General features: G+C 43.4%; 1 protein-coding gene across 3 annotated transcripts in view; it reads right to left on the reverse strand.

Annotated features, from left to right (window-relative positions):
* SETD7 (SET domain containing 7, histone lysine methyltransferase) overlaps positions 1-26,226 on the reverse strand; it is a 66,203-nt gene that overhangs the window by 9,833 nt on the left and 30,144 nt on the right. The window contains exons 5-8 of one of the 3 annotated variants that reach the window (XM_055275954.2): positions 22,589-22,670; positions 19,530-19,647; positions 17,154-17,311; positions 3,563-9,375 (exon numbers count right to left, since the gene is read on the reverse strand). In XM_055275954.2, the coding sequence (XP_055131929.1) occupies positions 9,195-9,375; positions 17,154-17,311; positions 19,530-19,647; positions 22,589-22,670 (539 nt within the window). In that variant the 3' untranslated portion in view covers positions 3,563-9,194. Of the gene's footprint in view, positions 1-3,562; positions 9,376-12,760; positions 13,813-17,153; positions 17,312-19,529; positions 19,648-22,588; positions 22,671-26,226 lie in introns of those variants that run through there. The other 2 variants (XM_063638207.1, XM_055275955.2) reach the window with 2 other exon arrangements.

Consider the following 26,226-nt stretch of genomic DNA (forward strand, 5'->3'; position numbering starts at 1 on the left):
AAAGCCCAACTTCACAGGGACAGTGGCAAAGCCAGGTGAAAACAGTCTGACTCCAGATCCCAAGTCCTTTCCACCACACAACCCTCCCTCTGCCACAGCAGAGAGGCAGGAAGAGAGAAGCAGAGGCGGGAAGAGGGAAACCCCATCACGGAGGATGCTTCACGTGGTAGAGGCAAAGAATGAGAACTAAGATGGGATGGAGAAGCTATGCTGGAAACCCAGGCAGAGGAGGTGGAAGTTCGGGATCAGCATAGAAATTAGCTGAGAATAAAATTATAAGAAGCTGGTCTTGCCGGGGGCGGTGGCTCACGCCTGTAATCCTAACATTTTGGGAGACCTAGGCGGGCAGATCGCATGAGCTCAGGAGTTCGAGACCAGCCTGGGCAACGTGGTGAAACCCCGTCTCTACCAAAATACGAAAAATTAGCCGGGCGTGGTGGCATGCTCCTGTAATCCCAGATGCTTGGGAGTCTGAGGCAGGAGAATTGCTTGAACCTGGAAGGTGGAGGTTGCAGTGAGCTGAGATCGTGCCACTGCACTCCAATCTGGGCGACAGAGTGAGATTCCGTCTCAGAAAAAAAAAAAAAAAAAAAAAGAAGAAGAAGCTGGTCTGTGTGTTGCATGGATTGGATCAAAGAGGGACCCAGTCAGAGAGATCAGTTGATTGGTAGGCTTAAGTTGATGATGATCAAGGGAAAGGAAGACACAGGATATTAAAGGTTGGCCTTAACCCATGGAGAGCAAGAGGAGAGAAGGGCAGGAGAGAGAGCTCCCATAAGTATGGTTAGGAGAGCAGCCAGGAGCCCAGCTGCCCAGCTTCAGACTCTGCCTCTATGGCTTTCTAGTTCTGCGACCATGTACCTTAACCTCTCTATGCCTCAGTTTTTCTTTCTGTAAAACGGTGTGGTAACACTACCTATATCATATGATTGTTGAAAAGATTAAATGAATAATCTAAAACACTTAAAACTGCCTGATAAACTCTAGATAAATATATCTTTGTAAACACTCCTCCACAGCCCCTGCTGAGAAATTCTCTAAATTGATTTGAATTATTTTTAAAAATCCGTGTATTTAATTTATTTGAAGAGACTAACCTCCCTTCTTCTCTGAGGAAAATAAGTAAACAAAACTCATGATGCAGATGAGGCAGACACTGTGAGTGGTCAACCCAACTATCATTTCCCTTTCCTACTTGCTGGGAGAGACCCAAACTGGTTCAGGCCACAGCCATATGCTTCACTCAGATAATCATAGTGCCCCTGTAGCCATTGCCAGTGATTGGCTTAGGTTTCCTCAGTGATAGAGGCCATAGAAGAGACTTTTCTTTTCATCTATTGGATGGGGCCAAATTGGCTGTGATGGCTGGAACCTGGGCAGCCATATTGTGGCTGTGAGGTGAGCTAGCCCCTGAAGGCAAAGCAGACAAGCTGAGAATGGCAGAGCAGAAAGATGGGAAGAACTTGGTGGAGCTGCTGAATTAACTGTAGGGCCACTCAGCACTTCTTGTTATGTGAGATAGTAAACCCTCTTTATTACTTAGGCCATATTGAGTTGGGCTTTGATGTTTCTTGAAGCTGGAAGCATTCTGATACTTACAGAAGTAAAAATTTGGTAGCAATCTAGATGGATCCATTAATCTTTTTCTATGTACATTATAAGAAGTGAAGCTCTAAATTCAAAACCCTGGCTTTTGGTTTTTGTAAATAAAACTTAAGGAAAAACACATTTACCAAGCATACCACTATGTTGTGGGGGAATTACCATGATCGATCAATCTATTATCTATCTATCTATCTATCTATCTATCTATCTATCTATCTATCTATCATCTATCTATCATCATCATCTATCTATCATCTATCTATCTATCTATCATCTATCTATCATCTATCATCTATCTATCTATCTAATCTATCTATCTATCATCATCATCTATCTCTGCAAGATAACAGTCATTTTCTGAAATACTTTTGGAGCAGAAACCCCTTTTCTGTTTTTTCTTTTTTTTTCAGCTTCAAGAAGAGGAACAGAATTTCTTCTTCTTCCTCTTATTTTTCAACTAGAGCCTTCTTATTGAACAATCCCAAATCAGTGAGATGCTGAGTTGAAACTAAATGAAACTACAGCATAAAGTCCTTCAATAGCTGTTACCTAGTTCTAGAGATGACTGCTGAAATAATTTCACATTTAATATAAACTGGTAGTCTGAATGATTCCGAACATTTAAACCCAAAGGCAGATATTGGTAACCATCCCATTAGTATAGATGGGATGGTTGCTAATTTGGTCTAACATAATTTTGTCTTTTCATATTACCTCATTCTACAACACTTGGGCCCAAATCAATCATCTTAACCCATGAAAGTTGCCCAATCTTTAACTTTCAAGGTTAGCTTCTTAAGCTTACCTCAGTTTGTATTAAATTTCTAATCCTGTATTCCCCTTTCCCACAAGGAGGAAGAATATTAATATTGTGATTTGACCCATGTGTGTTAGAGGGTGAAGCCCTGCCTGAAAGATCTAGCATGTGAACGTGTCTGTGTAGGTGGAAAAGCTGATCCAACATCAGTTTGGACCCAGTCATCTCACTTGTTTCTGTTTCCTTCTTTCCACGGATAAAATCAAGGATTGGGCAACTGGGGGAGGTAAAATAAAGCAGGAGATCTCACGGCCTGCTTCAGTTTGAGGCCTAACTGTGCCTCATGTAGCCCTGCCAAACTTCCTAGAATTCACTTCTTTGGGGTCCTGGGCAGAAGGCCCAGCTAATAATGAGGTACTATGTTGACTCCCTTTGTCACTGGCTTTTGTGCTTTAGAAATGTTGACTGGCTGGGATGGTGACTCATGCCGGTAATCCCAGCACTTTGGGAGGCCAAGGCAGGCAGATCACTTGAGGTCAGGAGTTCAAGACCAGCCTGGCCAACATGGTGAAACCCCGTCTTCACTAAATATACAAAAATGAGCTGAGTGTGGTGGTAAGCGCCTGTAATCCCAGCTACTTGGGAGGCTGAGGCAGGAGAATCGCTTGAATCCCGGAGGTGGAGGTTGCAGTGAGCCAAGATTGCACCACTACACTCCAGCCTGGGTGACAGAGTGAGACTTCATCTCAGATTAAAAAAAAAAGGAAATGTTGACTGTGATTAGGGCAGGAATAAGGGATTGCTAGGGTTCTCAGCTCAGACTCATCCTCAGAATGCCAAAATCTACCACAACGTCTAACAAAATTTCTATATTTTCTTTAAATAGTGAATTGAAGTTTCCTGTCTTTCAGCTATTTGCCCTGATCATCTCATTTGCATTCCATACCCTTACCATGTATATATTCAATCCGACACTTTCTGTTGGTGTGGCTAATCCTTCTGGATTTATGGGTGTATGTGGAATCATATCAAATCCTCAGCTCTTACTAGAATGCTCTGAAAATGATGAATGGCTAATAATATTTTAAAACAACTTAAAATGTAAAGTTCACTTAGTAATTTAAATATACAGGTAGACACATTATAAGAAAACCATTATTGCTTTTCTAACCTAGATGACCAAAGGAAGACAACGACAGATGATTGTATATTTTGTTTAATACTTGCATTGTTTCTATAGCGCAATTATAGCAATCTTTAAATTTACTTTCATTACAAATATTTGTCAAGTTTTGTTTCAGAAACATTTTTCCTACTCTCTTGCATCATGCACCCAGACACACTACAAAACACTCATTCATAACACAGTAAGGGCAAACATTATTCATGTAAACATCTTTCATTAATTTCCCATAATTTAAAAAAATCATAGAATTATAGATATTGAATAAGGCTCATAGATTTAGTTCAAATTCCACAAGAGACCAAAGATGCTCGTTAACTGGGATGGGGCTAACTTTTGGTTGCAATAAATGCTGAAAGCATACCCCTGGCTTCTACTTCTTAAACATACCTCACAACCTAATAAATGTATTTCAGGATAAAGAGAGAACATAGAAAACCCAGGAGGAAACTTTTGAAGAAGGGAGCTCAGAATCATGGACATAATTTTCCTATGTGATAAGCAGGCATTACATAGTCCCTGCAGTTTCCCAGTACATGAATCAAGGTTAATTATCGTAACTCAAAATGTAACCAAGTAGATATGTTGATACATTGGCATGTGTGTTCGTATTGCTACTATACACAGTGAAAATTTATCCTAATATGTATCATTTCATTATATCCAGGACCAAAGTGGAAAAAAAAAAACCCACTCAAGTTGAATATCATCATAAAGGAGTTTTTGTTTGTTTGTTTTTTCAATAACATAAGAGTCAGGAGAGTTGGGAGGTATGTCCTAGGGATGTGATTGGTCTTGATATTTAACAACTTTGAACAACTGTGTGTAAAGTGACAGACAGAGGAAGCAAGGATTTTTGTTATTGGAGGACGTCTCTCTCTCTGGTTGGAAGTTTGGTGCTTGGGTGCATAGTCTTCCAGAGCTGAGACAGGAAATGTACTGTGCTGAGAAATGGGCCCCTTGCCAGATGCTCCCTTCTCCTTCCTCTCTGCGAGGCGGAAGTCCGAAGGTAGAGATTGCTGGCAAAACTGTGAAGTCCCACCCTGGGGTCTGAACCCCAACTCCACTGAGGGCAGCCTCCCTGACGTGTGTGACTAGGCAGTAAGGGTGGCGGTTGATGGCGGCCGGGAAACCGAGTTTCGAGGTTCACATGGCCAAGTCTGGCTTCTGATTCTGCTGCCCTGCAAAGAAATTGTGCTCCAGATAACTGCACCGGTGTCTCTAATGCCTCTGATTCACTCTCAGGCCCCTCAAAGGCCTGCAGTGATATCACTAAAAGGTGAACACACCTCCATTAGCACCTAACTTCCACCAGGAAGCGGCTGAGGCACTGGGGAAGCCTACGAGCTCTCTCCACGTCAGGTGCAACAACGCCGAGGAAGTTGCTGAGAGTCAGAGTTATTGTAGGCTTTTGATTTTTAAAAATCAAAATTGATCTGCATTACATCTCAATAGACTCAGATAATTCTCACCAAAATTTTTGTAATGTGTTTAAGTAGCACTGGAATAATTCAACTTCATTTAAATATATTCATTCTATCATGAAAATATTTCATACAAACATCTATTTACATACAAACACATTAAAATTTGTGAAAAGGGTTCCCACCCCTGTGGTTGTATGGCTTGAAATAGTTTCATTGCTTTGAATATGTATGCACACATTTGGCAAAAGAAAACTATTACAATTTAGTATTTTTAAAATTAAAAAAAGTGACAACGAGTTTCCAAATTCCTGAAGGGAAAGATAAAAGAAAAACAATAATCATCTATCAAGGTACCCCAAGTAGATGTAAATTTGATATACTTTGTGAACCTTTGATCTGTGGCAAATAAACGTTACAACTGTCAGTCTTGCAACATAGTTTTGCTTGTTTTTCTAAAACAAAAAATATCTGGATTCTAAGTCACTACTCTTAGGACAGAAGCTTGAGGCAACTGTTTTAAAACAAAGCAAAACAGAAAATGATACCTCTACCTTCTTGGAAGATTTTAAATGCATGTTGCAGTGAGTGATTTAAATTTTTATATATTAAATGAAATTTACTAAAAGTGCCACATACTGTCTCCCGGAGAAGACAACCCTTTAATTCACTGTTCACAATTAATGCAATTTTAATAGTTATATTTAAATGTTAAAAATGGTTATTACATTTGGCCTCATTGGCCTTTCTGGGTGGGTCGTTGGTGATAAGGAAATAGTTTTTCGAGTGTGAAGAACCCCTGTAGGGCAGATAGGTTTAACTACAGTCCTAGACAGGTTCAAAGAGCTCTTGGAAAACTAATTTCCTTCTTAGTGTCTCAGGTAGATCAAGGATGAAGCAAGTTAAAATAAGAATAGGTACTACAAGACTCAAGAACTCCTCACTGCTTTCTTTTTGATCTCATCATTCCTTTGTGTCGGAAATTCAATCTTTCCAGTTGTTTTTGTTAGTCCATTCAAATGTCCATTTGGGGACATGCTCCTACAGGTTAGTTCCTATTCCTAACTCTAACACAAGATAATATTTCATCACAGAAAAGATGCTAAGGGAAGATCTGGTCATGCAGGAGTTGGACTGAGACAGCTCTGAGTGAATCTCCTTGAGATTACAGTGTCACACACACACACATAGGCTCCCGCTGTTTTTCAGGAGAGCATAAAGTTATTTCTTTATTCCCCACCACATGGAATCTTCCATGTCTGCTGTGATTCCGATGCTGATGAAATGACCAGATGCAGCGGCTTCCTGACATATTTCCTTCCCCAGCAGATGTAAAGTAGAAAAATACATTCTGAGTATTCTTTTCCACTTGCGTTTAGGTTCAAACAGGAAACAAACCCTTCCACCCTCAGCTGTTAATTCCTTATAGAACCTCCACTCCCTTGACTTCTTTCCCTACCTACAGAACTCAGTGAATCTCAAGCCCCACTCTGATTCCAACCTGCGACGGAGCCTTACATTTGGGAGTATGTGTGTGTGTGAGGGGAGGGGTGGGGAAGACAGAGCCAGAGACATAAGCAAACGGAGAGGCACACACAGAGGAAAAGCCAGACGAGGAGGGTCCCAAAGACATGCACAGAGCCAGAGAGACTCAAGAAAGAACAGTGCAGAGGACTCGGAACAGGGAACGGGAGAGGGCAGCTGGGGCTGCTGTTACCCAGGACGCCCAGGCGTTCTCACATATGCAGAGAGAAGAGGAAAGAGAACCGGCAGGAGAAAGAAGAGCTGGAAAACACAGAGAGTATGAAGACAGTTGGGAGGAAGACACAGTGAGGCTCAGCGTGGGTGCATTGCTTCCTCTGATTTGCGTGGAGGTCACAGACACTGCTGAGTTTTAAGCTCAGAGTGTTACCATTCAATATCTCATCTGAAGAACTGATTAGCAGACTAATCACTACTTACAACTCTTCAATTCCTTTTATCCAATTTTGAAAAAAATTCCATTTGAATGGGATAATTAGAGTAGCCCCCGCTTAGGACGTAAATTGTACCCCACTGCAGCCAGGACCAGAATGCTATCACTCTCAGGAATGAAATCATTCGGAGCATAGCTGCATCGGGGGCATGACCAGCACTATCCTCTCCCTGACCGCATTCCCTGACCTGGCTGCACAACCCACCTGAGCGAGGTTAATGCAAGCCATCTTTCTCCTGAAGACAGTCACTCCCTTTGGGCACATTTAAATTAAAGCACCTATCAGAATGCAAGTCCAGAGGCCCTGGCCCATCTGTCACAGTGTATAGAACGGTCTCTTTCTACAGAGTAAGAGTGACCCTATCCTGGTGCCTTTAAATCTAAAAACTCTATTCAGTTCCTTTGGTGGGCAATCTTCCTGGAAGCACTGAAAACTTCCTCTCATGGGTGAACCATTGGCTTAAGCTTTCAAGCAGGGATCCAACTGGATCTCCCTGAAACCACTGCCACCCAGCTGCAAAGCATGCAACCAGGTGCTCTAGGAAGCCTGGCCTTGCAAAGAAGGGAAGGGCAACTCTGTCAATGTGCCCAGGGGCCACCTGAAATAAAGTCATGAGCAGCCTGGGATTAAGCACTTTAGTTGTAGTCTTCATAAAGCAATGTGCAACTGACAAGAAATAGCAAACTTCCTTCTGCCTATGTCCTCACTCTTCTTCCACTGAAGCCTTCTCTCATCAGCTGGAGCTCACTATCTGCTACAGCTTGGAGGGCCTTAGCTTTCCAGACCAAACTGACTCAGGTGACAGGAATCACAGCTGACAGCTGCAGATCAGCACAACAGCTGCTCTCCAGTCCTTCCAGCCGCTGCATCGAGGTGTCTAAAAGAGACAGAGCTATGGCATGTGGTGAGGGTGCTTATAAAAAACAAAACTCTCAGAATTCATTCAGAGCAATCCCTGTGATGTTACAGATCTAATTAGCTAAACTAAAAAAAAAGGGGTTTTCTCCTTATTTCTGCAGTTGTGATTACACATGGCTGGCAAAATGGCTGAAATGCTATTGATAGTGTTGCTTTTAAACTATACAGGTGTTCAGTCTTAGTTTACAATGTTTTGAAGCAGGTAAATGCTTTGAAATTACAATGATGAAGAGTTTTAGCATCAAGGCTGGATTTGTACTTAGTAATCAGTATGTCTGCCTTAGTAGTACTGACTAAAAAAAATTTTTTTTTTGAATTCTGTTAGAATTCAAATTTGCTATTTGACTTTTGAATTCAATGCACTGTGCCACAAGCCTGACCGCGCTATGTTATGTACATTTAATGTGTACTCAAGGAGGAAAAAACTACTAGCACTATTGAAAATATTGCAAAATTGCCATAGTTACCGCTTAGAAATACTAGTTTTCTTCTCTTCTTTCTTAAAGTATATATTACAACTCTTCCATAACTTAATGCAAACAAAGTAAATTCATTTCTTCTCACATCTTAAAGCAAAGATATCTTTGTTTACATGCGAGAATAATATTCTATAATAATACCCTGGCCCTATGAGCCAGTACTTTATATTAGGACATAATAATAAAATGATGATATAGAAAGAACCAGAGAGACCTACACACTGCTATTGATGCAAAAATCCATTTGGAAGTTTTCTCTTGTAAAGGGTATCTAAGAAAGAGAATAGAGCTGAGGGGTGAAATGACTTTAGAAGTGGGCTTCTATTCACTAGGTAAAAAACAAAGCCATTCTATTGCAAGATACAGATCAAAGGTTAAAAGGCAAATTATACTATATTTAGAGAATAAAGATGTAGTAATTGTCAACCCTTAATACGGCACATATGCAAATGTGGTAACACAATTTGCACTGGCCATAGGAAAAAAGCACTATGGAAAAACCACTGACTAAAAACGACTGAAAAACCCCGTTTCCCTGTTTCAGTCTAATCATTTGGCATCTCTGAATGTGGTACAGATTTAGACTTGAACCACCAAAGAACATCACGCTGTCTTATGTCAAATGCTCGACAATACCTCTCAGTAGGACGTTGTTGCAAGGCTAGCTAATTTTAAATCTGGTATGAGTAATACAGTCAAACCTAGTTAGTATGCGAGAAAGTCGTTGCTAACGTATGGTGAGAGGATGTGACGTCACAGCATGAGCAGTCCCTGGTTGTCCCATTGTCAGATAAACGTAGTGCATAGATCCAAGTTTCTATTCCAGGTCTCTGAACCCCAAAGCCAGGCCTTTCACTTTTGCTGGGTGGCCTGGAAGGCCTTCAGCTCCACCTGGTACCACTCAGGGGCTTCAGGCCCACTCTTCCCGGGGGGGCTGTGGTCATAGCCATAGGCAACGGTGAGCTCTTCATCGGCCTCCACTGCTCTCAAGGTGCGGATGCATTTGATGGGCCCAAAACGGGGGTGGACAAACCTAAACATCAAGATGCACACAGTCATTCCCGGGCCAGACCAGGAGGTTGGAAGCAAAGGCTAGGGAGGGGCTGATACAGGAATCACCCCCAGGCGCTCTTCCCTGGGTACGCCTGGCATGTGCCCAAAGTATGGTCACCCAGCATCAGTTTCACCCGAGAGCTTATTAGACATGGAGCATCTTGGCCCCATCCCAAACCTGCTGGATTGGAATCTGCATTTTAGCGACACCCCCAGGTGATCCACTGGTGTATTAAAGTTTGAAAAGCACTGCTCTGTTTTTTAAAGCATATTTGGCACCTTGCATTTATAAACCAACAATCATGATTAACATCAAAAATCTGTCATTAATGAGAAATCAGATCCAGTGCAGCCCGCCAGCATTTGAGCTTGTCTGGCTAGCAGCATCAGATTACCTGGCTGTATCTCAGGGAGAAGGCTTCACCAGAGTGCTTTTGGAGTTGTAAGAAAGAGCCCTGTGGATTTTCAAAGGCAAAAACTCTGTATTCCACCCTATACATAGAGAGGAAATATTATTTTCTAGCATGAAAGTAGATGAAGATTTCTTCCCAAGAGGGAAGTCTAGACCTCTCTGCCAACTTGCTTATTTAGTACTTCCCTGTGAAGCATCCTATGAAGGGAGCAGTATCTCCTTCCTACAACAAGTCCTCTTGGGACCAGAAATGAGGTTAACACTATGGCTATGTTCATTTGCCAAAGGCTCCCAATCCTGTTCATCTGCACAGCTCCCTGCAGAACAGGCAGATAAATAAGCAATAAATAGACTTAGCTCACCTAACAGCTGCTGAAATGGATATATGTAAGGCATGGCCAGGAAGAAATCAGCTTTATTTTTATATGCATCTGGTCAAATCAATCTCATTCATTTTAAGTCTTTTTTTTTTCTTATTCTTTTTTTTTTTTTGAGACAGAGTCTTGCTCTGTTGCCCAGGCTGGAGTGCAGTGGCATGATCTCGGCTCACTGCAACCTCCACCTTCCAGGTTCCAGCAATTCTCATGTCTCAGCCTCCCGAGCAACTGGGATTACAGGTGTGCGCTACCATGGCCAGCTGATTTTTTGTATTTTTAGTACAGACAGGGTTTTGCTATGTTGGCCAGGATGGTCTTGAACTCCTGGCCTCAAATGATTGGCCCACCTTGGCCTCCTAAAGTGCTGGGATTACAGGTGTGAGCCACTGCACCCAGTTTATAGTCATATTTTGAACAAAGGGTTGGTGAGACAGCAAAGGAGAAGGTTCCAGGCCCTAAGTTAGATTGGTGCTTGGCAGCTGGACACAGTGGCTCACGTCTGTAATCTCAGCACTTTGGGAGGCTGAGGTGGGTGGATCACTCGAGGTCAGGAGTTGGAGACCAGCCTGGCCAACATGGGGAAACCCCGTCTCTACTAAAAATACAAAAATTAGCTGGGTGTGGTGGCCCACACCTGTAATCCCAGCTACTCAGGAGGCTTAGGCATGAGAATCACTTGGACCCAAGAGGTGGAGATTGCGGTGAGCTGAGATTGCTCCACTGCACTCCAGCCTGGATGACAGAGTGAGACTTTGTCTCAAAAAAAAAAAAAAAAAAAAAAAAAAAGATTGGTGCTTGGGGCATGATAGTAAGTACTTGGCTGGTTCCTTCTATCAGTGGTGGAGGAATGGGCATGTCTGTAGCTTTGGGACTTCTTTTATGTGGAGTAAAAAGGAACAACCTTTACCTCACACCAAAGGGGCCTCTATGTCCACCCTTTTGGGTATCATATCATGTTTTGTGGAATGGACACTTGGTGTCAGAAGACTTTGGTGTGAGTCCTGATTCAACACATTTTTACTGCGTCCTCTTGGAAAGTCCACCTCATATCTCTGAATCTCACTTTCCTCATCTGTAAAATCCTGATAATACTAGTAATACTTATCCCATAGGGTCTTTGTCATGACAAAAAGGGGTCACATATAGAAAGCACCTTATACAGTGCCTGGCACAAAGTAGGATTCAACTATTCAACTAATATTGGTTACTGCCTGCCTGTGAGCATGCATGTGTGAACACACAAGTGAACAGAATTATCAGCCTGTACTCCACCACAAAGGAGATGCCTAGACTGTGGATTCAGGAATTCCTTATGAAAATCACAACTCTTTGCTTAAATTAAAATATTTCACTTGGTTGGGTGCAGTGGCCCATGCCTGTAATCCCACCACTTTGGGAGGCTGAGGCGGGTAGATCACCTGAGCTCGGGAGTTCGAGACTAGCCTGGGCAACATGGTAAAACCCCACCTCTACTAAAAATACAAAAAATTAGCCAGAGGTGGTGGTGCACACCTATTGGTACCAGCTACTTGGGAGGCTGAGGTGGGAGGATCGCTTGAGACTGGGAGGCAGAGGTTGCAGTGAGCCGACATTATGCCACTGCACTCCAGCTTGGATGACAGAGACCCCATCTCTGAAAAAAAAATTAAAGTAAATTAACATATTTCACTAAAAAAAATGTTCCTGAAATAGAGGTTGGTTAACCTCTGGTACACTGAAAAAAACAAAAAACAGACCCTGTGTTGAATTTCCAGGCCTAGAGCTTCTCTTATAATCCTCTTTTATTTTCATTTTCCTGTTCATTATCGTCATCATTTTCAGAGTGTGGATAACGGACAGACTGAAAAGAAAGAATTCAATTTCAGGTGTTGATTGTTGAAGATGACCCGAAGGCACAGTGGTTAAGAGCCTTAACTGCTCTGCCTTGGAGACCTGCTTTTCCTTTCTGTAATCTTGAAGGTGATAGTAGTGGCCTCACTGAGTTACTGGGAGGACCGAATGAGACAACGTATGAAGAGCATCTAGCACAGCACCAGCCCGGAGTGCGTGGTCTATAAACATGAGCTACATGATTAGCAGTCAAACCAAACCTCTGTGCCAAGTGTCTTAGCCTCTTGTCTACAGGTTGTCTAGGAAAGCAGCTTTTATCTATTTGTCCACTTGGCATTTCAAACAGCTTATGGAAGTGTTTTGTTTAGGTTAAAGTGTACATATCAGGGCCAGGCGTGGTGGCTCAACCCTGTAATCCCAGTTCTTCGGGAGGCTGAGGCAGGTGGATCACCTGAGGTCAGGAGTTTGAGACTACCCTTACCAACATGGCAAAAACTCGTCTCTACTAAAAATACAAAAATTAGCCAGGCGTGGTGGCACATGCCTGTAATCCCAGCTACTTGGGAGGCTGAGGCAGGATAACCACTGGAACCTGGGAGGCAGAGGTTACAGTGAGCTGAGATCACACCATTGTACCTCTAGCCTGGGCAACAAGAGCGAAACTCCATCTCAAAAAAAAAAAAAAAAAAAAAAAAGAGTACATGTCAATACCAATGATTTTTGAAACAAATGAATACCATGAATTGGTACCTGAATTTCATATGTGGTTATTATTCAAGTAGTCTTCTCATTACCCCAAATAACTAAGATTTGGTCACCCTGGGCTTGCTTGCAAACAAACTAACAAACAACAATAAACAAAATGAAAACCTGCAGAGTACAGGGACTTGGTTTTGTACAAATGAAACCTCTTATCTCCTGTGCGTTCTTCCTTTTGGTGAGAAAAATCATGTCCTTGCAATGAAATCAACAACCTGGTTTGTTTTAAAGGAGTAGTCTTAAGTAGCATTTATGATTGTTTGTTACCACCCCTTTAAAGAGTTGTCGTTAAGCTGTGTGCAGCTTGAAATGACGCTTTGGCCTAATTCACCCTGGCCATGAAAGCCTTGGAGTTAATCATAGTGTCAGTTTCATTTCACATGACACATGTCCTTTGCCATTTCTACCCGTCCTTTAAACAGAAGTTGTAGCTTCAGTGCTTGTTACGGTCTGCCAAGGAGAGCAAGTCGTTGCCAGGAAAATTTTTAAGCCATTTCAAGGATGCAGGGATGGACATTCTTGAGGAACCTCCAAATCCTGGCAATTTTCCTACAGATTAAATACACATGATCTGATTCTGCTTATGCTAACAAGCAAGATGACTGAGGGACTGCAAGCTATAACTGAACAGTAAAGTTTGCAGGCAGCTCACTGGCTCCCAAGAAGAACTGGCATTCTCAGGCCAAGCTAAGGAGAGCAACGATGATGGCACAAAGAATCCCAATTATATCCTCTAGAGAACAGTCAGAGATGTTTGGCTTTGGGAAGAACACGTTCAGGGGTCATATAAAAACTACTAAAGTGTTTGTAGGGCTACCATGTAAAAGAGTCTGACATGGGACACAGGAAAAAAAGGGAGACAATTAGGACCAAGGGCTGAATATTTCAGGGAAACTCATTTGGGCTCATTATAAAGAACCTTCTAGGCCGGGGCAGTGGCTCACACCTGTAATCCTAGCACTTTGGGGGGCCGAGGCGGGCGGATCCCCTGAGGTCAGGAGTTCAAGATCAGCCTGGACAACATGGTGAAACTCCATCTCTACAAAAATACAACAATTAGTCATGCATGATGGCAGGTGCCTGTAATCCCAGCTATTCGGGAGGCTGAGGTGGGAGAATTGCTTGAACCTGGGAGGCAGAGGTTGCAGTGAGCCGAGATCTCGCCATTGCACTCCAGCTTGGGAGACTGAGCAAGACTCCGTCTCAAAAAAAAAAAAAAAAAAAAACAACGAAAAAGAACTTTCTAGTCATCGGAGCCCGGAAGCTAATTTTGTAATGTCTACTTCATTTGTCTATTTGTCTGGACCTTTGTGGATAATGTAAGCTCCACACCAATGGAGGTTTCCAAGAAGAGGTTCAATGAGCAGATGGAAGAGAAGGCTCAAACTCTAAGAGGATTATTTGATTTTTTTTTTAAAAAAACAGCTTTGTTAATATATAATTTATATACAGAGTGTAAATATATGTACTCCTTTATATATATTTACCTTTTGAAGTAGATAATTCAGTGGCCTTTCAACCACTGAATATCACAAATACACACAAAATTCAGCAACCATCTCCATCATCTAATTTTAGAACACCCGCCTTAGAACATTTTAATCAGCCCAAAATGAGACCGCAATGAGATCCCATACCTATTAGCACACACTCCTCATCCCCCTACCCCAGCCCTAGGGAACCACTAATCTACTTTCTATCTCTGTGGATTTCCTACATTTTGGATATTTCATATAAATGGAGTCATACATTCTTTCACTTAGCATATTGTCTACAATTCTCATCCATGTTGTAGCATATGTCAGTACTTCATTTCTTTTTATTATCAAATAATAGGGACTCTGATTTTATAGGTCTTTTCCAACGCCGAGATGTCATGCCCTAGGCTTAGGACTTTATTTGCCTTCTTCCTTTCACATCATAAAAGGGCTCCCGGCTGGGCGCGGTGGCTCACGCCTGTAATCCCAACACTTTGGGAGGCCGAGGCGGGTGGATCACCTGAGGTCAGAAGTTCGACATCAGCCTGACTGACATGGTGAAAACCCATCCTACTAAAAATACAAAAAAATGAGCCGGGTGTGGTGGCACATGCCTGTAATCTCAGCTACTTGGGAGGCTGAGGCAGAAGAATCGCTTGAACCCAGGAGGCAGGGGTTGAAGTGAGCTGAGATCTCGCCATTGCACTCCAGCCTGGGCATCAAGAGGGAAAATTCATCTCAAAAAGAAAAAAAAAAAAAAAAAAAGGGCTCCTTCATCTTCTCCACTGTGCAGAATAATTTAAATTTTTACTATTATTTCAAATAATGCTATCTTTAATTGTCCAGAACGAGAAACTGAAGGACGAAAAAAGGAGCTATAAAACAGCAACCCCGCCTGCCTGCCTGCCTGCCTGCCTGCCTGCCTGCCTTCCTTCCTTCCTTCCTTCCTTCCTTCCTTCCTTCCTTCCTTTCTTCCTTTCTTTCTTTCTTTTCTTCTCTGGCCCAGGCTACAATCTACTCCGCTTGCTGCTGCCCGCGCCGCGGACTGCCTGGGACTGCCGGCGCGCGCGACCACTCCCTGCCTTTTCTCCTTTCGCTGCACGCACGCGTTCGCCATCTTGGCCACGCTGGTCGCCAGCTCCTGATGCCGAGTGCTCTGCCCGCCTCAGCCTCCCGAGGTACTGGGACTACAGACGGAGTCTCGCTCACCCAGTGCTCGGTGTTGCCCAGGCTGGAGTGCGGTGGCGTGGTCTGGCCTCGCGGCAGCCTCTGCCCCCCAGCCGCCTGCCTTGGCCTACCAGGGTGCTGGGATTGCAGCCCCTGCCCGGCCGCCGCCCCATCTGGGAGGTGGGGAGCGCCTCTGCCCGGCCGCCCCGTCTGGGAAGTGAGGAGCGCCTCTGCCCGGCCACCCACCGTCTGGGAAGTGAGGAGCGCCTCTGCCCGGCCACCCACCGTCTGGGAAGTGAGGAGCGCCTCTGCCCGGCCACCCACCGTCTGGGAAGTGAGGAGCGCCTCTGCCCGGCCGCCCCGTCTGGGAAGTGAGGAGCACCTCTGCCCGGCCACCCATCGTCTGGGAAGTGAGGAGCGCCTCTGCCCGGCCACCCATCATCTGGGAAGGGAGGAGCGCCTCTGCCCGGCCACCCATCATCTGGGAAGGGAGGAGCGCCTCTGCCCAGCCGCCCCGTCTGGGAAGTGAGGAGCGCCTCTGCCCGGCCACCCATCGTCTGGGAAGTGAGGAGCGCCTCTGCCCGGCCTCCCATCGTCTGGGAGGTGAGGAGCGCCTCTGCCCGGCCGCCCCGTCCAGGAGAAAGTGAGGAGTGCCTCTGCCCGGCCGCCCCGTCCGGGAAGAAGTGAGGAGCGCCTCTGCCCGGCCGTCCCGTCTGGGAAGTGAGGAGCGCCTCTGCCCGGCCGCCCCGTCCGGGAAGAAGTGAGGAGCGCCTCTGCCCGGCCACCCATCGTCTGGGAAGTGAGGAGCGCCTCTGCCCGGCCACCTATCGTCTGGGAAGAAGTGAGGAGCGTCTCTGCCTGGCCGCCCCGTCTGGGAAGTGAGGAGCTCCTCTGCCTGGCCGCCCTGTGTCTGGGTAGAAGTGAGGAGCTCCTCTGCCTGGCCGCTCCGTCTGGGAGGTCTACCACGGAGGCCAGAAGCAATGTGGGGGCTGGACGTGGTGGCTCACGCCTGTGGTCCCGGCACTCTGGGGGGCGAGGCGGGTTGATCACTTCGGGCTAGGAGTTCAAGACCAGTCTGGCCAACTTGGCGAAACATGAAGAATACAACAGACAAACCAACCAACTAACTCAGTGACAACAAAACAGGTCTACCCTGGAGTCATACTCTAATTTTTTCTATTTTCCTCCCTTTCTGATCCTTTATCCCACTTTCTTTTTCTTCCTCTTCCTTCTCCCTCTTCTTTGTCAAATAGAGGATTGAGTTATTATCACTGATCCATATAAAGTCCCTCTCTCATTTATTTTAACTCCCACCCCCCATTTCTATTCCCCAACTTCCCATGTGCAACCTTCCTAATATGTTTGATACGCATCTTTTTGTTTGTATGTATTTTTAGAAAATGTTTATTGTTTTTGTATGCAAAAAAAAGTAATAAAAAAAAGAAAATAAATAAATAAATAAATAAATAAAACAGCAACCCCTCGGTATGGTATACTATTTCCATACCATTTCTCCTCTTCAAAGCACTTTCCATTTCTTAGACTGCCAAAGCCACAGAGTGAGGCTGTTTAGATTTTGAGTTTCAAGTCATAACCCTGAGGCCGATGGCAGAGGACCCATGGTCATTCGGATGAAGCAGCCTTTATCTGAGGCAGAATAACACCTTTTACTGCTCTCCTCCGTCCCAGGGCCCTGAGGCATAGATCTGCCCCAGCAGCTCCGGGTAATACTTACATATCGTAGATGCAGTTTGGAGTGAAGGAGTGATTTGCCTTGTGTCCCAAGGAGGCACAGTACTTGGATACGTGATTATAGGGCTCAGGCACATCAATGACCGTTTCTTCATCGAGGGAGAGGGTGTTCCCATTAAGGGCCCAGTCCCTGCTGTCAACCTGCAGAAAACAAGAAAGCGAGCCTTAGAGAGGACCTTTCTCCCCAAAGTTCAAAGGACATCAGAGATATTAACTCATTTATCTTATTATTATTTTTGTTTTTGAGACAGGGTCTCACTCTGTCACCTAGGCTGGAGTGCAAGCGGCGTGATCTTGGCTCACCACAACCTCTGCCTCCCAGGTTCAAGCAACTTTTGTGCCTCAGCCTCCTGAGTAGCTGGAATTACAGGTGTGCACCACGACACCTGGCTAGTTTTTGTATTTTTTGTAGAGACGGGGTTTCACTATGTTGGCCAGGCTGGTCTCAAACTCCTGACCTCAGGTGATTTGCCCACCTCAGCCTCCCAAAGTGTTGGGATTACAGGTGTGATCCACCACACTCAGCCAAAACTTCAAGGTTGGAGCACTACAAAATGAAATGAAATAAAACAAAACAAAAGGCATGTCTCCACATACTGAGAGTGCAAATGACATGTGTGGTCAGTGCCAGGCAGCTCAACTTATTATTTATTCATTTTTCCTTGTTCTATATGAAAAAAAAAGATTTAAAGTCCCTGATGAATACACACACAAATATAACTAGATAACTTGAATTAAAAGTAGATAAAGAAGAGGAGGCAAAAGAAAAAAAACAAAATAAGAACACAAATGGAACCAGAAAGGTAAGGGATGCAAGAATGTACTCTAGGAAAGTCCTCCACCTTTGTTACAGGTGGGAAATCATTGTGACCAGGAGGCAGCCATCGATTACCAGCATGCCTTCTTATCTACAGCAGTGTAACCATCAGGCTTCTCTTCTCCAAACCACTCCTGACCAACTCACCCCAGGAGCTGGTGATGACAGCAGCCCAGCCTTTTGAAGCCAACAGGATGACACTTTCATACAAAACTGTTGACTCTCAAGGTATACCATTTCCCCCACTGTTAAATTGTAATTGTGCTTTTATTCATATGTGATAGTCCCTCAACTGATGTTTACTAAGTGGTACCATGTGCCAGGCACTGTTCTAGGTGCAGGGGATACAGCAGTGATCAAAAGTGGAAAAAAAGCCTTATGGACCTTAATATTCAAAACCATTCATGTGATACCAATATGTGGCACTTGGTAACATCTACCTTATGCTGCCATTAGTTGTGTATTTTTCTTATCTCCCCACAGAATCTAAATTTCATCAGGGCAAGAAGGGCGTCACATTCATTTATACAATAGAGCATATTGAGGTTCAGCACAAAGCCAGATTCTGCAGTTTGAAATCCTACTTGAACTCTGCTATTTGCTGTATTTTTGACTTTAAGCAAGTTGTGTAATCTCTCTAGGCTCCCATTTCCCTATCTGTAAAATGGGTAAGTAAATAATATATCAATATCCCAAAGTCACCTTTTGTATGCTGAATTTCTCTGGATTGCTGACAGAAGTCTGGCCTTTGCATGGGACGTAGTCTGACAGACCACAGTGCAGTTTGAATACGTCGCCCTCTTTTGCCTGTGCAACTGCTTTGAAAGTGTAATAACTTTATTATTTCACAGCATTTTCTCTCTTACTGTTCCATAGGAATAAATGCAAAGGTGAACATAAATGTGGAATATTAGCCATAAGCTTAAGGTCCCATACATGTAATATAAGTCAGACAAGGAAGGAGCGCATAAGCTGTGCTAAAAACATCGAACTTTTGCCCTTAGGCAGACACTTAGGGAAATTAACTGTAAAGTGAAGAAACAAAAACAGAAAACATATATGAAGCCTTTGAAATATATCAAAGATTGTATCTTAAAGGCAAGAGGTGATTCAACTCTTTAACATTTTGTTTTTAATTTTTTTGACAAAAGAACTCTTCCTGACAAAATGTAGGCTATAGTATGGCATGGCTTTTGCACAAGAAGATGTAGGGGGCCTTCCTATAAAGCACCCCACCCAAGGTCTTTAGTTAGTTATTTACAGAGTCTGATTGGACCTCAATTTTTAAGACATTGGTATAGTCTAATATACCAATTACTGTCTTATTGACAGCATCACCTCAATCTCTATAAAATAGCTGTGGAACTTTAAAAAAAAATCGTATTAAGGCTTAAAATAAAGAGGAGGAAAATGTCCAATCAATTTTACAAAAAAGCCAATCTGTTTCTTTAACTTTCTAGTGAGTACTAAGGTAAAGGGATTTTGTTTGAAGCAAAGCCTTTTAACCAACAAAGTTGATTTTCCACTGTCAGCCCCACTCACCTCTTGGTGTGTAATTCGAACTCCATTATAAAAAGACATAACAGTATTAGGTCCCACAGCTACCTTTGAAAAAAGTCCTTCTCCAGCACTGGAAATGAGAGATTCAGCAACATAAACCCTAAATTGAAAAAAGAGTTCAACAGTGACCTTTTCAGCTTAATATGTCATTCCTTACATCAACTGCCAAAATATCATTAAGGCTACTGAATCCAAAATGTCAATTCATAACTCAACTAAGAAGGGAGGGAGGAAGAAAAAGTTAAACCACAATATTTTGGCACTGGAAATTAAACAAATGGTAGTTACGTCTCTTTTAAGAGTGGTGTTTAAAATTTGCTTTCTAATATAGAAATTATCATTATATTTTCATAAAGATGCTCAGTGCTTGATATGAGGTATTTTTTGGAAGAATTTTATGTTTTTAGTTGATGACAATTTTCACTGTCTTACTGGACAAGTAAACATTTTTTCAAAGTTAATTAAAGCTATATCTAAGTTTGTCAGTGTTAGATGGGAGGGAAAGGAGGCTGTTTTAGTTTAGCCTCAAGATGTATCTTCTTTATGAAACAGTGACAAACAATTAATAAGATATATCCAATAAGCATTTCCCAGCAAAAGGGTTCATAACAGGGGTCAGTTAACTATGGCCTGAGGGTCCAATCTGGCTGCTGCTCATTTTTGTAAGTAAAGTTTTACTGGGACACAGCCATACCCATTTGCTTAGTATTGCCTGTGACTGCTTTAGCTCTACAAAGGCAGAATTGAGTAGTTGCAACAGATATTATATGGCTTGCAAAGCCTAAAATATTTACTATGTGGCCCTTTACAGAAAAAGTTTGCCAACCACTGGTTTATAAGTAAACAGCTGGTTGGGCGTGGTAGCTCATGCCTGTAATGCCAGCACTTTGAGAGGCTGAGGCGGGTGGATCACCTGAGGTCAGGAGTTCAAGAGCACCATGGCCAACATGGTGAAACCCCATCTCTACTAAAAATACAAAAATTAGCTGGGTGTGGTGGCGGGTGCCTGTAATCCCAGTTACTCAGGAGGCTGAGGCAGGAGAATTGCTTGAACCCAGGCAGCGGAGATTGCAGTGAGCTGAAATCGCACCATCGCACTCCAGCCTGGACAAGAGCAAGACTCTGTCTTAAAAAAAAATAAAGAAAAAAGTGCTCATAATTATGGAACTGGATTTAATCAGACACTGGGATGGAATGACCCTACAGGAACTGATCATCTGTAATTTTAGTTACATGGCTCTTATGCTTATTCATGAACTGGAAAACTGATTTATTGCTTTCAACTCCTTACTTCTTCCCTGTGATAGAATTATATACATCCTGCCACTTTGCCACGTGACCTTGTAGTGCCTCCCTAAGGGTGGGTGGAGAATACATCCTGCCCCACTGACTTCTTGCTTGGCCATCTGATCTGTTTTGCTGGTAGAACATGGGCAGAAGTGGCTGCAGGCAAGTCTCAGGTGTGAAGGGCTGGGGCAAATTTCTGCTGGCCTCCTCCAGACTTTTCACTGTCTCCACTAGAAGAATATGCCCTAGGGGGCTGTTGCTCCCTGTTTCTCTTGTAAAGAAAACATGTGAAACAGACTTGAACCCAACTTGAAACCTGGAGTCCAGCCTAGGCCAGCTGAGCTTAGCTGATTCCAGTTAAAAGTGGCTGAACCTCAGCCAACCTACAGAACTATGGTGTAAAACAAAATGTTTGACTCTGTAAACCACTGAAAGTTCTGAGGGCATCATTATGCAGCCTCATCACAACAATAATAACAGATAAGACTAACACGTATGGCTACGGTCTTGTGTTTTGGAGCTAACAAAGAAGCTAAACCCCTCCCTTTGTAACTGGGCCAGAGCCTCATGTCAAAAAAGAGTCCATTCATCATTGTGACATTGTGGGGTCAGCCCTGTCAGTTGAATGGAGGAAGAGGCCTATTTCTCAGACGGGAACAGAAAGTGAATGGGAGGTAAGCCATGCTTACAAAACACAAGGCAAAGAGAAAATCAATTTCAGATAGTATGCTTATTCATAAACAGATCTGCTGCTAAGGAATAAGAAGAATCCCAGAGAGCGTACCAGAAAAAGCCATACTAAGACTCAAGAGCTAGAGTTTAGCCATCCTCACAAATAAGACATGAAGTGGAACAGGATGTGACCCTCTGGGAATGGGCTTACAAACCAGAAACTTGTCATTTATAAGCTAGAATGTTTTTATGCCTCTTATACTTTCTTTGTTTCACTCTTGTCTTCTGTTTGTGAAAAAAGAAATTGTCTTGTGTTCCAGAACACCTCAGCTGGACTAAGATGAAATGGAGGCATCCTGTGTGCACAGGCTAGAGCTTTAAAGAGCATGAAATGTTCCCCTAGAGGGCCAGCATGTGACTGCAGCACGGACCCTAAGAAAGGGAATGCTCAGCCACGACACAGCTGGCTGCCTGGCCCAGCTGCTCTTTTTTTTTCTTTTTAGATGGAGTCTCGCTCTGTTGCCCAGGCTGGAGTGCAGTGGTGTGATCTCGGCTCACCGTAACCTCTGCCTCCCAGATTGAAGCAATTCTTGTTCCTCAGCCTCCCGAGTAGCTGGGATTACAGGCATATGCCATGACACCCAGCTAATTTTTGTATTTTTAGTAGAGATGGGGTTTCACCACGTTGGCCAGGCTGGTCTTGAACTCCTGATCTCAAGTGATCCACCCGCCTTGGCCTCCCAAAGTGCTGGGATTACAGGCATGAGCCACCATGCCCGGCCTCAACTGCTCTTTCTACCTGGAGGTTTTACTCTAGGACAGACACACAAGCTGTTCTGTGATTTATGGGTGAGGAAACTCTCTTACAGGGTCAGATTCTATATAAGAATAAAAACAGTCTTCCTCAGAATATAGAAATATTTATTTGAGGGTTTGCAAAGGAAAATGACACTTTAATGAGGAGCTTGGTCTGAGCTGGAACCCAGCCTGGGCAGAGAGCCACAGAGGCACATAAGTTCCTACCACTAGTCTTATTTAACCTCACATAAACACTGCAATTAAAACCACAAGGAGGAAATTACCTTTCTGATTCATAAGGATCTGGAAGAAGAGCATTGGTAGAAATGCAAGATGAAGTCGACTTATCAAAGTGGTACACTGAATCTGAAAAGCAAACAAAAATATCAGTACAGGTGCAGAGTTAGGGAAGAGCATTTATAACATTTCTCTCTATTCATGGGACAACAAAGAGTTAAAAAACCAAAAATCATAATCAAGTTATACCAACTAGAATGAAGTTCTTCAATTTAAATGGATACATTTTAGATTTACTCTTCAGTTTTATTTTCAGGCCTTCATGAACAGCCATCAGATGCATCTCTTAACGTTCCAATTCACTCTTGAATTTTCCTTATTAAAATGACTTAAAGGATGCTTGGGAATCAATAAAATGCTTTGTCATGAAATTCTGAGATCTCTTGGCTCAGATCAAATTGGAGGATGGTTTTAAATTTTTCTGGTCGTTTTCTTCATTACAGATACAGTCTACAGAATCCAACAACTGAACCCTGGCAGTTGTCTCCTTCACTAAGAATAAAATTCTGCCTCACCAGAATTAAGGAGAACAGCACTGCTTTTGATAAAGCATTAACAAAATAATCTCCTTTCTATTACGGTGGTTCAGAAGCCAATTAGTAATTTAGTCTAGAAATCAAGGCACACAACCACCCTAGAATGAACACTGGCTCTCTGTGAAGGATTAGCCTTAGAGAATCCTCATAGAGAGCACTGAAGATAGATGCTCTGAAGACTGATAGGTAAAGAAACAAGATTTAGAATCAGAGGGCTTACTCCTGCAAAGCAAATGATTATATACACTAAGGGAAAACTCACAATCCCATTAAGCAATGCTTCAGTAGTTACCAATGGTTACTAGGTCCTCTTTCTGTTTGTTTGTTTGTGAGTGGCTTTTTTTGTACAACCAAAACCCCAATGAATACCTCAAACTAAAAGTCAGAAACCAATCCAAATCAGTCAGTGTCTGCAACAGAAACAGACCATTTGAGTGTTTCAAAGAGAATTCAGTTCAGGGAATTGGTCATACAGGGGATGGAATGCTGACAAGCCAGATGGAGCCGTGAAAAGCCCAGACACTGGCAAGAGCAGGAAGCTGCCACTGGAGGCCAGAGGGACAGAGGGCACAGTGGTACTCCTGGATCTCTGGAGCTGGGGTAGTTGGAACTAGCCTGGGCCTCCTTCATGGGAGATGGAATCAGGAGGTGATGGGGCCACTGCTGGAGATGCTGGTTGACACAAAGAGGGTGTCTTCCTGCTGCCTTCTCCTGCTTTGTCCCCAGCCAGCCAGTGGCCTCCCTTTGGCCAAACTCAGACAGAAGTCAGATGCACAGGAGCCTGAAAAATACAGGCCGCAAGGGGCAGCAGCCTCTTGCAATAATAGCAGGCAGTGAAAGAATGATGAATGGATTGGATATGAGAGCAAAGTGGTAACAGACCACCAAGCAATCCATGAAAAGAATTTAAACCACCCTCCCACTTTTTTTTTCCTTTGAGACAGTCTTGCTCTGTCACTCAGGCTGGAGGGCAATGGCGTGATCTCAGCTCACTGCAATCTCCGCCTCCCGGGTTCAAGTGATTCCCCTGCCTTAGCCTCCCAAGCAGCTGGGATTACAGGTGCCTGTCACCATGCCTGGCTAATTTTTGTATTTTCAGTAGAGATGGGGTTTCGCACTCTTGGCCAGGCTGGTCTCAAACTCCTGACCTCTAGTGATCCACCAGGCTCAGCCTCCCAAAGTGCGGGTATTATAGGCGTGAGCTGCTGTGCCCAGCTGCCACTTCCTATAAATAACCAAAATTGTGCATGGAATATATGTTCTATTGAGTGGAAATTTTCCTATGAACTTCCATCTAGCTCCTTAGACTAAAATTTTTATGACAAATTTACTGAGTGCCAACTACATGTACAACACTAGGGACTGTGTAGATACAAAAAGGATTAACCTCTGTTGCTGCTTTCAGGGAGTGCACACTATCTCTTCCGATGCCTACTGTCCCTTCTTCTGCTCCCTTAGACATGCCCAGGCTGCAGGCACATCCTTTACTTTTACAGATTTTACATATCCTTTACTTTCCCTCCTTTCCTCTATAGTATGCTATGCCCTTTGACTAGAATTCATTTATTCAATGGACAAACATTCATTATAAAAAGTGAGTTAAGCCTTAAAGATTGAGTAGGAATTAGCCAAGGAAAAGCAGTTACTATGTGGAGTAGGGCTGACCAGGTGAGAAGCAGTGGCATAGCTGAGAAACTCCACAGGAAGTAAGTAGAGAACTAGAAGTAGTTTGTGGTTACAAAAGCACACAGAGAAAGGGAGAAGCTGGTGAGGCGACAGGTCAAGGAGTGTTTTACGTGAGATATTTGCATTAATTTCTCTCCTTCCCCAACCACTGGACCCTACAGTCACAGGACCCTGTACCCCCTAACCCAGTGGCTAGTCAGCAGGTCAATAATTATAACTGGAAGGGGCAGAGGAGAGACACAAACATGGCAGAACATTAGACTAAAGATCTGTCCATGGGATCTTCAGAGTGCCAGAGCAGCCACAGTTCCTGGCCCTTTTGAGGCTCAAACTATTCAACATTTCAAAACACCTGAGGTCTGCAGGAATCTTGCCAATAAATCCCCCCTTTCTTTTCTGCCTTAAGTTAATTTGAAGTGAATGTTTATTTGCAACCAGAAGTTTTGTTGTTGTTGTTGTTGCTTTTTTTTTTTTTTTGAGACAGAGTCTCTGTGTCACCCAGGTTGGAGTGCAGTGGTGCTATCTTGGCTCACTGCAACCTCCACTTCCCGGGTTCAAGCGGTTCTTGTGCCTCAGCCTCCTGAGTAGCTGGGACTGCAGGCACACACCACCACACCCAGCTAAAGCAACCAGAAATTCTAAAAAAATAATAATTGCCTTTAGAATTCTCACTTTCAACAATTTTTTTTTTTTTTAAAGACACGGTCTCACTCCTGTTGCCCAGGCTGGAGTGCAGTGCACTCAACTCACTGCAGGTGATCCTCCCACCTCAGTCTCCCAAGTAGCTGAGATTACAGACACATGCTACCATGCCCAGCTAATTTTTTTTTTTTTTGTATTTTTAGTAGAGACAGGATCTCACCATGCTGCCTAGGCTGATCTTGAACTTCTGGGCTCAAGTGATCCACCTGGCTCAGCCACCCAAAGTGCTAGGATTACAGCTGTGAGCCATCAGGCCTGGCCTACTGTTTCTTATTTATAGCAAGAAGAATGTAATAACAACAACTTTCATTACGGTGTTTTATGGTAGGTGCTAATATCCACATTTGGTAATGAGGAAACAGGTTCTGAAAAAATAAATAACTTGCCCAAGGACAATATAGTAAATGTTAGAGATAGGTCTCAAATTAGGTGATTCTTAAGTTCAGGCACCTGCCACTAAAAATGCTACTACTTCTGAAGTTTTAAAATTGGCATCACCAATTGGGATCCTCCCTTGTTTTGAGCCTCCTCATTTCTAAATATTATGATAGTGTCTCCTTTCAGAACACAGATCAAGGGCATAGATATCAGAGTTTGTAGTTCAAAGATTACTGCTTCCTTTTTTTTTTAATAAACTTTTCATTTTGGAGTAATTTCAAATATACGACATGCATCACTTAATGAAGGGGATACATTCTGAG

This window comes from Symphalangus syndactylus, chromosome 4, assembly GCF_028878055.3.
Source record: "Symphalangus syndactylus isolate Jambi chromosome 4, NHGRI_mSymSyn1-v2.1_pri, whole genome shotgun sequence".
Lineage (NCBI taxonomy): Eukaryota > Metazoa > Chordata > Mammalia > Primates > Hylobatidae > Symphalangus > Symphalangus syndactylus.